Source organism: Cyanistes caeruleus, chromosome 1 (assembly GCF_971803275.1).
Source record: "Cyanistes caeruleus chromosome 1, bCyaCae1.hap1.1, whole genome shotgun sequence".
NCBI classification, from domain to species: Eukaryota; Metazoa; Chordata; class Aves; order Passeriformes; family Paridae; genus Cyanistes; species Cyanistes caeruleus.
In genome coordinates this window covers 128,146,639-128,161,965 of record NC_141701.1, presented here as the reverse complement: position 1 = coordinate 128,161,965, position 15,327 = coordinate 128,146,639, and the positions used below count along the sequence as shown (strand labels likewise).

The following is a 15,327-nucleotide window of genomic DNA, read 5'->3' as shown; positions in this document are numbered from 1 at the left end:
CAGTGGGTGACTGTGTTGGGCTGTTTGCACATCGCAGCTTGCCCTGCATAGATTAGGATGCAAGGCAGGGGGATGGCAGATCTCTTACACTGTTTTCCCTCCTTTTCTCCCTGCACAACAACCACAGTCCTTCTCCTTTACATTCAATGAATATTTAGCCCTAGATATCTAAAGCCTCTCCTTGCCAGTTTTTTGGGTTTTTTTATCCCATAGACAGAAGCAGACACCTTAGGGACTGATATTTGGCAGTCGCTTTCAAGTGTCTGTTATATCTGACCTAGAAAGTAGGGAGTGTTTTTTGGTGTGTGCCAGTTACAAAGTCTGAATGGTCCATATTAATTAGAATCATCTGCAATCCTTTTAGCATGTGAGCCTCTGGCATCATTAAGGATTTTCATGCTTTCCTTCCTAAAGGATTGATAGAGTTCAGTCCTCCAGATCTTTGATTATTTTTCTCATTAGCAAGCATCTCCATGCTATAAATCAAAGGAAAAGGAAAGATTGCCATTCCCAGGGTGCTTCGTAAAATGCCTTAGAAACCTGAGCCCCAGCTGCATCCAGAAGAAAATAAAATTAATGTATAAAGCCCCACTTAACCATTTAGGTTATCAGCCCAGCTATAGTTAGTTCTCTTTAGTTATTTACAGGCATATCATCATGTATTTAGTCAGACAATCAGATGATTTTGGGGACTAAAACACTAATCCTCTTAAAACAAAACAAGTTACTTGCTAAGGCTAGCTCAGCTTAAACAGTTCTCTTGCACTGAATTTCATCTTGATTTAATTAAACTGTGCAAGATCACCTCCTATCTTAAACTCATACAGTTTGTGCATATTGATGCTTTCTCCTTCTCTAGCCTATTGAAAAGACTTTAGGAAATTTTCATTCACAATTTTATGTTTTATCTGGAAAAGTAAAAAGGTTCAATGAGAAACTATTTCAGTAATGAAATTTTTAGGATTTTTCTTCAAACGTGTAATGTGGGAATTGCTGCCACAAGTGAGATACTGCTATTTTTATTTTATTTTATTTTTTTCCCCAAGGAGTTTTGAAACAGTCTAAGTATGCCATGTAAAATTTTCCATAAGCAGAACCTATGAAAATGAATGGCTTTGCATTTAAAACTGATTTTGATTCATAAATTTTAGATGAACTTATTTACTTTAATGGTTCAAACTCAGAAAATAATTTCTGAGCTGTTCTATTAAAAGCCAGATCATTGGGTCATGAGAACTTCTGACATTTTGACTGTTAATGTGAAAAATTTTTGATAACTCTCATACAGTGATTTCTTGTTTCAGCTCTAATTGTAACAAAAATCTCATCCCCTTTTGGAATGATTTTTCTTTTTCTACCACAAAGTAAATGATATAAAGGATGGGAAACACTATCTCTTCTTCCATCTAGCAGCTACTGGATTTTAATATCAAAGCAAAATGAAAAAATTGCTGAAATCTTACACATTCTTCTTCAGATGAATAATAGCAGACCTAAATGTTGTAGGTTCCAAACTTGGTGTTACCTCTTTGAGTCCTCTGCAAGTTTATGGATTGCCTTTCCTAGATTTGACTATTAAATATTATTTTGACTTTTATGCAATTGCACCCAAAGCCCCTTGAAGTTTATGAGGAAACTTTCCTCATATGCATATCCATGGAGTCTGGATCAAAGACTCCTGATGTGAGTACTGCAGTTCCTTTCAAGCATTTGCACGAGCTGATAGCATGTAAAACTTCTCCTGCCAAGTTCTTTCTTTACATTTGTGATCATTTGAGTTCTGTTTTGCTACGCAGACTTACACTTGGTATGAAAACCAAGACAAAAATAGTGTTTGAAAAAAGAATTTTCAGAGTTTGCTAAGGGAATAAAACAACTTGTGCCATGCCTCTGAACCTGTTTTTTGTTACTGCACTTTCAGAATGACCATTTTGGTGTCTGGCTCTCAGAGTAAATCTGTGTCAGCTCTAACTATTTGACCTTCTGTCCTCACAGATCCAGCCTGCTGCCTACAGTGACCCTCCTGGTAAACCAGCATAAATTTGCAGACTAAGATTTCTGTGGCTATAGAATGTAAAGTGTGAATATGATATTGCCAGGAGATCTGTAATGCAGACCTGAATCAAAAGGACAGACTTCAAATACAGCAGTTAAGTTCAGCAGATTGGACAAATTAAATTTCTGATTTAATTAGTCGAATTCTGTGAAATGGAAAACAGCAAGGTGTTGGTCCTGTGATATGGTCTTATTATTGCAGGCTTGCCAGAATTGTTCATCCTGATTTAAAACTCAAATGGTTTTTCAAAACTATGAAATCCATTCTATAGAATAACCTTAATTCGAGAAGCATTTTGACATAGATGTGTGTTTTAAGTATTATTTGTCTGTGATTTTTACATAAATATACCTTAAAAAAAACCCCCATATTTTAAACTCATGGCATTCTGAAAAGGGCTCTTATGGTTCCCAGGCAGCTAAAAGATAGGGCTGTGCTCTCAAGAAGGTCAGAGTTGCTCTTTTTATTGGTGAAGACTGGAAGTCAGAGGTGTCAGCCTGCTTGGAAGTGTAAATGCAAAGCCAAACAAAACCTTCTGGCTCTGCTCCAGCAGCAGCGCCAAACTCCTTGTTCTCTGAATGTATTAAGGCATTTTATTTTATGATTAGCAGTAGCAGCCCAGTTCTGAACACAAGACCACACAGTGAAGCCAGAGCAGACTTCTGCTCTACGAGCACAAGTGAGGGGGGTGTTGAGAGGCACAAATCCTGCCCAACTGCTGATAGCCATCTTGCTTATAGTGTGCTTCAGAAAACAAGTAGCACAAGGAAGGTATTTTCTTTTTGCCAATCCTTTCACAGTGGAGCAGATCTGCAAAACAGAGTAAAACAAAACAGATGGCAGCAGAATAGTGGCTTAGATGCAAACCAGCCATTGAGGCAAGTGGTACTTTTCCATCTCTGACTAGTGATAGTCATACTAGTCATACTAGTCTAACTAGTAGATCTGAATTTATTTTTTTTTTTTGTGTAGTTTATTTTGGAGACACACTTCAAATGTACAAAAAATATCAGAAAGTGAAAATCACAGTGGAGAGAAAATTATAAAAATGTAGAGTGAAAGGAATAAAAATAAATAGCTTATCTGTACACACATATATTTAAACATCTGCAGTAATTTCTCATCAACAGTTTCTTAGTTCAGGTTTTCTATTTAATCAGCAGCAAGCAGCAAAGGAGCTTTGGAGAAACTGACACAAAAAGTAGGTGGAATTCTTTGAAGTAGCTAAATAATTATGCAGTCTTAAATTCATTCTGGCAATATTCAGACATTAAAAAAAAGGTGGTCTAGACACATGATAAATTACACATTGAAACTGCAAATACTACTGGATTGCAACTTGCTAACAGTATTTGGTATCACATTGAAAAAATGCATGCATACACATCTTAGCATTTTATTCTACTGGTGATTTTAAAAAAGGTGTCTATGTCACAGTTGTTGTGCCCAGTATTTTTTAAGGTTGTATGAGTTGAGTATAATGTGTTTTTCTATACACCATCACTAGGAAGGTGCAGAGTTCCCCATGTAAGCAATTCTGAATCTTTTGGAAATTGTAATCCAGGGTTAAAATTGTAATTTTAAACATGAGGCTCCTCTTTACATCAAAGTCAGAAGCAAGAATTGTGTTCTCTGCAGTTTTGAGCTTGTTGGTTCTTTTTTCCTAATTCACTTCTTTTGCTAGTTGCATTTGAAGTTAGAAGAAAAGAAAGCATGAAGCAGACTGAAGCCTGCAGGCTGTCAAGTAGCAGCTGATTGCTTCGTTATCTATTTCTCAGCAGATGAAAATGAGACTGAACAGTGAAGATACCAACCACCTCTAATACCTATTCACAACAGGAGTCTAAGTTGGGTGCTTGGAACTGCTCCATGGAGCAATCTCCTGCCTTTCTGTTTGTATGGAAAGAGTCCATGGTAATGTTTCCCTGGTGGAGCCCTTCATTTAGGTGCCTGAAGATTGTATAAATACCTTCTGCAACAACAAGACCCCCTCCCACCACAGACTGGGAGAATGAGGCTAGTCACATTCACATCCATTTAGAAATATTGCTTTGGTAAGCAAAGGTGCCTTGAGACTTCCTAAAGGATAGGTGAGTCCAAATGCTCTGGGTGAGTCCCACCTTCATTTCTGGTCTCTGTGCTTCAGTTTAGTAACAGTCTGTGCTCTTCTTAGCGGATTGGCCTTTGACCACTGAAAAACCCTGGCACAGCCTAATCTGTGGAGTCATGGCACAGTCTGCCACTGAATTTTAGGGTTAGGAGGGCATCACTATTTTCCCATATGAAAGGGTCATCTTAGGACACTGTTGTTGCTGCAAGGGGAGATGCTTGGTTTGGGGCCTGTCAGATCTAATGGTGTTTCATTAGGGACACATATGGATATCTCAGTTTAGGAGATACCTCGGGTCTCAGTGCACTGTCAGTACAGTTTTCTCCAGGTCTGGAGGGCACAGCAGCTCTTGGTGACAGGAGATGCCAGAATATGGTGTCTGCTTTCCTCTGTTTCTGCTTGAAGGTGTGATTTGCAAAGCTGCAAAGAGGTTTCTGCCCTGCAAAAAGCCCCTGGGAAGGCAGAGTTTCCTGTTATTCATGTGAGGTGCCTCTTTTTCAAAAGCACGGATTTTCAGGCCTGGCTGCTCTTGACCTGGGAAGGGGGAGTGGGGGGAGAAAAGAAGTCATGCAGAACACATGTTCTGCAGCATCAGCAGCAGATGAGAGAGGATTTGATTTTGGCTGCAGGGAAGCAGAGTCAGAACTAAGCTGTCAGTATGTTGCATATGAAAAGTGTTGTGCTGGGGCACTTACCCAGAGCCAAGTTCTGTTGCAGTATGACCATGATTACAGATATTAAGTATCATTTTATGATGGCAGATTACTAAGTATATGTATTGGAACTGATGCCTTACGTGTTTCATACACTACTGCTGAAGCCAGACGCAAAGTTGCTTGAATCAGCTGAGAAGCTCTCATGGATTCCAGACTGTTTTGGTTTGTCAGAATCTATGCTTCATTAATGCATTCTGATGCTGGGAATTTTCCAAAAGGTTTCAAGTGGGTTTTTTGTTGGTTTTTGGTTTTGTTTTTTTTTTTTTTTTTAGTTTATTTATTTTAGTCTTTTCCACATTTTTAATCTACATAATTGACATTATGCAATCAGAATCAAATCTTCTGGAGGTAAGGTTACACAGGTCATTGTAACACATGGCAGTGCCTGTTTTTCCATGGTAATAAAAATAATGCTACAGAAAAGGGAACGCTTCTGTTCGAATTCCTCCTACCTTAAATTTTGTAACAGTTCTCTGTCCTTTTAGAACTGTGCTCTGAATATCTTCCTAATGCTTTGGACTTGAATTTAGAAGAGATAAGTGTTGTTTTACCATCTGATCCTTTAGTAAATATATGACATCTGGGCCTCTTCCTCTTGTTGGTTTCTTTCTTCATGTTATTAAAAGATGATGTGTCAAAATTATCTGGTACTTCTTCAGTAGTAAGAGCTGAAACAGCGCTAGCATTAATACTGTCCTAAATTTGAGAAAAAATAGGTTATTGAGATGTCTGTCTAAAGGAAGAGAGTGAAAGCAGATCAGTTTAAAGAGAGGTAATAACACTTGTACCTTGTCTTCTGAGTGTGACATCTAACAGCCCTCATTCCCTTTGTGCTGCTTTAGAACAATCTGTTATTTAGTAATACAGCTTTTTATCCATCAGTGAGCCAGGGTCAGCTGAACATGTAAAAGGGGGATGGACCGTGACACAGGGCTATTGTTTGCTGCTATGTGGGAGACTGATACAGCACCCGGCTCCGAAACAATGTTGGGCAGTTCTGATTAAAAGTGTCAGTGCTGTCTGGGTGCAGGGAACAGACTGATCTAGCTTAGCTCTGACTGTGCTGTTCAGTGAGTTTCCAGGGCTCCTTGCTGTGCCTGTGTCACTCCTTCACCCATGGGAGGAGTCTGCAGGACTGGGGACTGGTAGGGAGCACTACTTTAACCTGCTCAGTCTAGTGCTCCTCTCTGCTCCCCATAAAAATGTACAACTAAATGTTTTACATCTCTTCTACACAGACCTGTGCCAAAATCCATTGAATCCATTTAGCGGAACCTTGACCAACTTGTGCTCTCTGAAAGCTCCAGAGTGGGAGCAGCTCAGCCTGGCTGCTGGCTCCTAGGCCATGCACTTGTCCTCAGGGTCTGTGACATTACATTTTCTGCCTCTGTCTCTGGGGGACTTGAAGTCAAGCCATTGCAGTTTTGTTTAATGAAGAAGTAAGAAAGGAAAAAGAAAAGCAATGACACATAATCCTTTTCATCGTCAATAAGTGTCTGGAGTAGAAACTCATGCACTAGTTGGAAAAAGACTGGCAACTGCTTTTCTGCTCAGATCCAGTGGCATTTCAAAATCCCCACTGAGGAGAGTCCACGGGAGAACAAGTGTAATTATGGTGCTCATCCACATGATCAAGGAATGTCATATGCAATGTCTGTTCATCACAAACAGATTAGCTTTAATCTTCTAGTCAGGATGACAGCACAGGCTATTCAACATCATTTTTGGGTTGCTAAACCTCAAAGAATCTATTTCTTTCTTTTTTGATGTTATTGCCATGGAAACTGGCTAAATTGCAGGTCCAGATTACATCTTTACTGTTCACTCACTATCATTTTGATTTGATGACATTCTTCAGGTGCCAGGAAGAGACAAAGAACAAATCAATAGTGTTCCTTGAAACACAGAGTCACTCCCTGTGCTCTCCAGCCTCTACTACCTGAGTGTAGCCACTTGTGTTCTGTCTCCCAGGGCAAGAGACCTGAAACCTGAAGATTTGTTACCTGCAGCCTCATTTTCTGTGATAGCATTTCTCAGCCAAGCTGGAGAGGACAACAGTAGATCGCTTCCTCATCTATTTCTCACACCTGTGCCAGTGGTGACACAGGGATGCACAGTGGAGCACAAATCTGGGAAATATGTTGCAGATGCATTAAAACTGTTGAAAACAGATATAATTAGGAGTCAAGGAGAATTGCTATTAAAAGTAGGTATCAGTGTCCAGAGTGGTGAAGGCTGTATGTGAGAACCCAGATAATAAGTACTTATGGGAAGAATGTGTCTCAATACATATCTGCATGTGATGGCCTGAACCATAGGTGTTGCTCTTCTCATACTCTTGGGATTTGAGTGCTGTCTTGAGTGTGGGAAATCTCTAAATTTATTTTTTTTCAGCATTTTTATCTGGGTACCAGGTAAAGGTGCCCTCTCTTGTGACCTGGATTCTCGGAGGTGGAACATAGGCATCCTACTTCTAGAGACCTATTGCAAGCTCTTGCTTTAATCAAATGCCATTGGTGTTCTTTCTGGTGAAATAGCCTTTACCCCCCTACAAAACCTGTAGGTTTGAAAGTGAATGTTAGGGGGAGGAAACTGAAATGAATTATGTGTATTTTCTTTTAAGAGTTTGGAAGACCTGGACATGAATATATAAGTAGCCCCTAGGCAGCCGTAAAATTAGAAACTGGCACTTATAGAAAGTCCTAATATATGCAACTGACGTTGGTGACATTACAAGAGTAATCTTCACACAGATAGCATTTTTAATGGGGTATCTATAATGCATTAGTCATTGATGCCTTTGCCTTGCATCAGCCATTCAGATCTTATGTCCATTTTCTACTGTACTTATACTGCAGTTAAGTTACAAGGGAAAAATCTGTTCTTTATTGCTGAATTATTTTATCTCTGACCTTTTGTAATACAGTTTAGTTTTGGAGAAGCTTTTCTCTGTCAGTATAATGTCTTTTATCCTGATAAGCATTACTATGGCTCTTAAGAAGTTAAGGGAAATGAGTGCCCTTATGTTGTATAAGAAGGCAGCTCTGCATTACAGATTTTCATTCTTTTTGTATGCACAGGGTGTTGAGATTGATTCTTTTTCATTCTGAACTGACAAGAGTGCAGCACATGCCCTTGTCTGTCTCTTCAGAGAGTGAGTTAACACTGGTAATAGAATGGGTGAGTTTACCTAAGGAGAGGAGGTAGAACAGTTATTTGGCTTTAATAGATCTATTTCTGAACTAATTCAGTAACTTGTTAGTTTCTATGAGTGATTCATTGGCAGAGGTTGCTGTTGTTGCAGAAAGACTTGTGTATATTGACCACAGCTGATTAAATGGCTGGTTTTGGCTGAACCTGGTAATATTATGATCTCTATATCCTCAGAATTTGTATTCAGAAAAAAATTAGGGGAGTTTTTAATTTTGACAACTATCATTATCCAGCATGTCTTCATGAGGTGAAGCTTGCTTAGTGAAGGAGCACTTTCCTTTGCTCTAGCTTCTGCTAGTGAGAGCAATGCATAATCTAGCATTCATACTACAGGAAAAGGTGCTCAGGAGCCAATCCTATGTTCTTGATTCTTTCATGGATTCCAGCAGTTTCCTTGCATGTAAGATGTGGCTTTGTGAGTGTGGAAAAATAAAGTAAAATTAAGAGACAGGGAAGGAGCAGGCATTTTTGAAAATGTTGGCCTTGATATGTCAGTTTCTACATTTTTAAATTGGAGCATTCTGAATATTTCACAAGACCCCTTAAAGTCTCTTGTGAGTGTTTGCAAGGTGTTTTAGAGCTGGTCACATGGGAAACTGCATTGCAGTGCAAGGAGCAACATCTTCACTTCAAACCACACCTCTGGAACATTTGTGCATTTGGTGATAGCCTCACCTGACAGCAGTCGACAAGAGATTCTCATAGATCTGATCTTCTCAGATGTATTATTGCCCTCTTCCCCAGGAATCTTATTGGGAGGAAAAGAAGACTTTCTTTGTCCCAGATGCCCTCAGAGTATGTCAGAGCTGGTTTCAGTGTGCCATTTGCTGTCACATGCACTATGTGAGGTTCCTGCCCAGAGCAGTGCTGGGTAACAGGATGGGTTACTGCCTAACTCAGGAATGTCTTACCATAAAAACATAAATAAATTGTGCCTGCAGATTTTACAAATTATTGTGAATCCATCAACCTCAGTTAAAGAGTTAGAATTTTTCAGGAAAAGGAGAAAAAACCCAACCCCATGTTTCGTTAATCAGTATGTGACAGAAAAATCCAGCTTCTTTCCTCTGTTTATTGATAATATGTAGTTGTAGTAAATTGCCTGCTCTGTCTCTGTTTGACCTACAAACCTTGTTTGACATATGGCGGCTGTTGCTTGCACCTGGAGGTTGAATGTACTACATAGAGCATGTAACTAAGGAGATGGGGTTTTGTTCATCCTTTCAGTTAATTCTGTGTGTTCTTTTTTTCCCTCCCCTTCGTGCTGCACGGCTGATTACCACCCTAGGACCTTGCAATGGGACACAGACCCCTCAGTGCTGCAACTCCAGTCTGACTCTGAACTTGGGTATATGTCAGCTCTTTCTGTTATCATTTCTTTGCAAGAATTATGTTGAAAATGCTTCCTAGTTGAGCTGGTTGTATATGATTTTCATTTGCTATTTTGTCTCAAAAAGACCATAATTTAAGTTTCCTTTTTTCAGTTTCATAAATAAGAAGTGTCAGAAAAGTCAGCTTTGTGGGAAAAAACCCCAACTATTTAAACAAGCTTATGAAAAGATAAATTGCTATTTCTGTTGCTTGAAACACAATACAAATAACTATTTCATTGCAGATGAAATGTTATTATTGTGGTACACATGTGCATGTATAGTTACATTGATTTTGTTTGTAGCTGTTGATTCAGACTGCTCTCTGAATCGTTTCCAAGATGCTTTCCCCCCTTCTTTCTGCTGGCTATATTTACACTGTTTCCACATGCAGTAACAATGACTCCTTTTTCCTTAAGAGGAATGTGTTTCCTTAAGAGAATGTGTTTAAAATTCTGCACTTAAGAATGATCCTAGCCCAGGAATAAGTGCCACCTCAGTTGAGTTCAGACCTATGAGGCTTTTTAAAAATTGTAATAGAGCTAAAATTAATATTTTATAGCTTGGGATGGAACTTCATTTTCCCATACAAGTGAAAAAAAAAATTAAAAAGTTAATTTGTAGTAATAATGTAGTAAATACTGTAGAAATGCTTGCTTGCAGAGATATTTAGGATAACCTGTTCCTCTGAAAGTGCTGCAAGTTCTTCAGAGCAGGAGTCATAGGTAAAACCAAATCACTACACTGGAGAATTTGCTCTACCATGAAGTTAGAGGGTTGCCTGTTTTAAGTCTTCAGGCAAGTGTCTCATGTTTTCACTTGTTCATGTGCTATTTCATTCATCGTTCTGTAAGAAAAACAACAACTTCCCTTTAGCTGCTGACTGACTGCTCCCAGCTCCAGTTAGGTGTGTTAGGTCTATTCACCAGGAAAGATCCAGAACTCCTGGGAATGTTTGTAGTTTACACAAAATAAAGAAGTGTGACTTCAAATAGGTCACATTTCTACAACTTTACCTGGGCTGCACCAAACAGGTAGAGGTTTTTGAGCGATTTTAACCTACAGAAAACTTTTAGAAATCCCAGCTGCTTTTTTTACAGAAGTTTGGATTAATAGATGAGTACTCCTAGGAGCAAGGTTTCTTAAACAGCTCTGCAAGGTAAGTGCCTTTATCTGACACATGAAAAGATAACTCTGTATGTAGCTACAATACTTCAATCAATTACTAGTGGTCAGTGCAAAGATGGAAAAAAAGTATGCCAAAGAGCAAATCCACAGGTTTTAATGTGGATGCCCTGCCTCTTTTGAAAGAAAACTGTCTTCAAACCCAAGGCCGAGTTAAACTTTCCTCTGGTGTCCTGAGACTAGAGAAAAAAAAAACAAACCAACAGTACCAATGCAAAAGAAATCCTGCAGTCAGCAATTAAATGATGTGTGTAGCAAAACACTTCTAGCATATACATCTTTCTTATGATACCTATTGACAGAAGAATCACTTTTAATGCATGGGATTTAATCACTATCTCCCTCCTGACATCCCATTGGCAGTTTGGAAAGGAATCCTTCAAAGCTTATGTGATCTCTAAGATGAATAGTCATTGAATTTATGAGAATTACGAGCACCTCAGATGAAACACGTGGATGGGAAAATAAGAGACCAATTAGTGTTGCCCTAAGAAAAACTAGAGATTAGAACATTACAGCACATATTTGGTAGAGCCCAGATGTTGAAATCATGCTCCAGTTGTCCCTGAGTGTTTGAGAACAAAGGCTAGGCCAACTTTTAGTAACATGAGAACAATTAGAGGTGGCTTGGCCAGTCAATCAGTAGATCACATTCCTCCAGATGAAGAAGAACCTCCCAGTGTTCACCAGTAATTACATCATATGGGTGGCACAAGGCATTTGTGCAGGCAGCAGCAGTTACTGAATTGGAAGTGTTGCAGATGAAGAATTCCATGCATTGTCTCAGTGCTGTGGGAAGTAGCTCACTTCTGGGACACAGTGGGCAAGGAGGTTCAATCCACCCATCTAGCAGTTAAATCCAGCTCTCCGTTAGGGTGGTGTTCCCCATCCTTGGGCAGCCCAGGAGATACACAGTGACCTCATGTGAAACTGTTTTAGAATTAGGTGAGGTTCTAATTGGGTCCAGATTAGACACAATTAATTAGGGATTATATTTAACCAAGACCACTGTCAAGAGACTCTTTCAATGCAAAGGCTTAAGAACCTCAGTGAATGGAAAGAGTAGCCTGGGGCAGCAGGGGACTGATTACATAGGGAAGTCAAACTGACCAAGCAGGCAGCAGAGCTTGCACATCTGGTACTGGGGGAGGGAAAAGAACATGAGAGTTTGCTGGGGTGAGATATTTATTAAATATTTAATATTAAATATTTATTGAATATTTTTGGTAATAATATTAAATATTCATTGAATTCACACAGAGCATAAGTTAAAGCAGCTGTAAAATGCAAAACTACTAAAATTTTTGCTAGCTGAAGAAACTTTTCTGCCCCAGTAATGAGGTGGAAGTTTTTCTGCGGAGTTTTTAGACAATTGTAGATTTTGTTCATATTGGTAAAGTCAGGGATGGTTGTAAGAAGGGAGACTTGTTAATTTTTCTTTGAAAAGAGGAATGACTCAGAGCTACACCAACTGTTTCTGCTCTAGTGGTTTGTTGCACAATACAGCTGATTTGTACTGATTACCTGCTGAATCTAATTGCAGTCAGCTTAATAACAACCCAGGGAGTAAAATAGATTAGAAAAAAAATATAGCTGATGCAGCTGAAAAGTTCAGTAGGTGTTTTCCAGTGGTAACAGTTTCCTTTTGAAACTCCCATTTCCTTTTGGACATCAATCTTAATTGAATATCTAGACCACTGTAAATTAATTAGATCAAAACCCCTATGACTTCTGTTCTTCTGACAATCTGGAAAATGAAGAGGATATAGATAATATGTAAGAATTTTCTGGTTTTCCAAATTGTTCTCTTCAGTAATGTGGCAAGTTGAGAAACATTGTGTCCAGCAATTTATTTCCCCATAAAGATACAAGCATGCTCACACTTGTTGATTAAGGTAACTGGTTACTTAGTTAATTTCTTTATTGTGTTTGCATTATTTCTCTGCTAAAGTTGGCATTTTTTCCGATAAAGCACTTCCAAGCAACTGTTTTTATATTCTTCACTCGTTGCAGACAGTCAAATAATATTCAAGAAATAAACTGATTTTTTTTCCCCCTGCTCCTGAGTGAACTGTGCACAGCTAAAAGTGTTCATGACCCTGCTCAGCTGCCTCTCTTCTTTTTCCCTTACCTACTTACAGTTAGTTTGCTTCAGTGATTCATTTCATTTGGTTTATTTAAAGTAAGGGATGTAGACAAAAGAGAAGGCTATACTTGCCTTGCTCCAGTTGTGTTTTAGCTCTCCACTAGCCCTTGCATTAGGGTTCCACTAGTCATAAACCTAGTTCAATGCCACTGTTAATGACTCCTGTGGAAGGAGGAGAATCTTCTTATTTACAGAAGTTACCCACCTTGCCAGTCAAAGACTGTTACTGCTCCCAGCTGAACACTTGGCAGTCAAATCCGTCCTGGTTTAAACCCACTGTGCCCTTTCCACAGCTATGTAGCCCAGGCTGAGGATGAGCTCCTTTGAGCAGGCAGAACATCACAGTAATGATGGTATGAAAGAGAATTTTGATGCATGTTAAGAGGGACACAAGCAGGCTATTTCTCTCTCCCATTTGCAGCCCCTCTCACCAGCATCACCTAGAGGTTCCACAACTGCACTTTATTATTGCAAATGGTTCCCAGGTTAATTTTCTTCACTACAATACGGTACTTCTCATGCACACTGTGTTGTGTTTTGTCTCAACAAACACTGGGGTATTTTTATCCTGTTCATAACAGCAAACATTTGTTCATGCTGCTGATTCACATTTAACATGACTAACCTTTTGATGTTGTGTATTCCACCTTAGACGCAGACTGCACAAACTAGGGGTGTCAAAGATTACCCAGGTTGATTTCTTACCTCGGGAGGTGGTTTCGTACTCCAAGGAGACACAGACACCTCTGGCCACACATCAATCTGAAGGTAAGATTTATGGTTTTTTTTAAAAAAAATAATAGAAAATTTGCATCTGAGTTAAAGAACGTAATAAAAATAATAGTGAGTCATAACACAGCTGCTTATCATGTATTTTCTGTATGCTGGGTATTGTTTATGTGATTAATGGCTGTTCTGATGAGAATAATTATAGAAATCACTTTAAATGCAGGTGGAACCAAACTACTTCTGACTTACAATGGGTTGTGTTCAGATAGCAGTTTAATGGGAACATTTAAAAAATACATCACTGTGAATATAATTAAAATTGTGCTTTACTCAATTTTTTTATGCTTTCTCAAGGAAGTTATAAATTCTGTGCTTTGTAAAGAGGCAGTGTTGGAAAGTTGCCCTCAGTTCTTTAGTTAGGGTGATTGTGTCCCCCTGCTGTAGGTGAAGCTTAGGGAGAAGTTGCAGCTTAGCTCCATGTACTTGCATACTTGGATGTGGACAGTCTTTCCTTCTCTCTGCTTACAATCATGCTGGCATCTGTACTCATGGAGCTGTTTGTTGGCTGTTGGGCTCTCTTGTTGATAACCAAAATACACAGAGTGGCAGGGGGTTGCTGATCTGTGAGGGTTGTACTGCAGAATGCTGATTTACCATTTAAACTGAATGCAAAACTGTGCATTACCCTGAGGTTATATATGCACTAGAACAAAGTGGATAGAAGAGGAGAAACTCACAGCAGTCTTGACCATAATTTTTGCTGTTAACAATGAAGGATCCAGGAAAGTTCAACAACTGAGTAATTTTCTGCAGAAGATAGTGTAGAACTTGACCCATCTTCATTCAGAGAAGAAAAATACTCAGGTTTGGAAGGTGGTGATGGTGAATCTGTCTAAGTTACTGTTGGGGAAAATAAATGTAGCCATTTTTTTGGGAGTTTTTTTGCAACTGGGTTACCAGCTCTGTCTTAGGAAGCAGAAATAGAAACCACTGAGCTAGATGCTCAGATTCTACTTTTCTGGAGCACAAGTTTATCCTGGTCATCTGCGGGCAGGAACAGTGCCTTCAAACCCAGGCAGCCCTTTTGCTTGGATGATGCTCCTTCAGCAGCGTGTCCAGAGAGCTTTGCCTGCTCACAGGGAGAAGCTGTCTCAGAAGCCTCCCTGGGTCAGTCCAGCTCATCTCTGCTTGTCTGTCTGTGGGCTGCTGAAGCCTCAAGAAAATGGGTTTTGCCCCCAAGTCTTTATCTTCTTTGCTTAAGACCAGTTGGTGCTCAACCCTGGAGCATTACAGTGAATTCATTCTTAGATCAGATGGAGAGGGTGACCTTCCTCTCTGACACATGGTCTTTATCCAGTGCAAGAACTTGGGGATATGGGGAATTTAAGACATGGTTTTGTGTTTGCCTTCCTCAGGCCTACAACTCCAGCACTCATGAGTTGACCTGCCTTTCTGAAAAAGACAGGCTCACTTCAGGAAGCATCCTCTTTCAGTAGGATCTTGGTTTTTTTTCCCAAGGAGCTCTTCAACTATTACAAAATCCTTTCCTTGCTTGACAAGAGGACAATCTCCTGCCCTTCAAGGAAAGAGCCCCAAACAACTGTGTGATGCCATGGAGCCTGGCAGTCAGGACAATGAGCAGAGAGTGGTTTCAATTGGTCCTCCCAGCACTGAGGAAAGTCACTTGTTCCTCCTTTGTATGAAAAAAGATAAGTGCAAACATAAAACATCATGCACTTTAAACTGCCTAGCCAAAACTGTGATGGAAGTGGTCAAATATGTGGGTTTGGTGACTGGGTTTG

General features: G+C 39.5%; 1 protein-coding gene across 10 annotated transcripts in view; it reads left to right on the top strand.

Annotated features, from left to right (window-relative positions):
- The window catches only part of DYNC1I1 (dynein cytoplasmic 1 intermediate chain 1), a 184,100-nt gene that overhangs the window by 29,852 nt on the left and 138,921 nt on the right, over positions 1 to 15,327 (top strand). For 6 of the 10 annotated variants that reach the window (XM_086856827.1, XM_086856831.1, XM_086856851.1 and 3 more), the window contains exons 5-6: positions 9,384 to 9,443; positions 13,449 to 13,564. In XM_086856827.1, coding sequence (XP_086712953.1) covers positions 9,384 to 9,443; positions 13,449 to 13,564 — 176 coding nt within the window. The remainder of the gene's footprint in view (positions 1 to 9,383; positions 9,444 to 13,448; positions 13,565 to 15,327) is intronic. The other 4 variants (XM_086856889.1, XM_086856873.1, XM_086856839.1 and 1 more) reach the window with 1 other exon arrangement.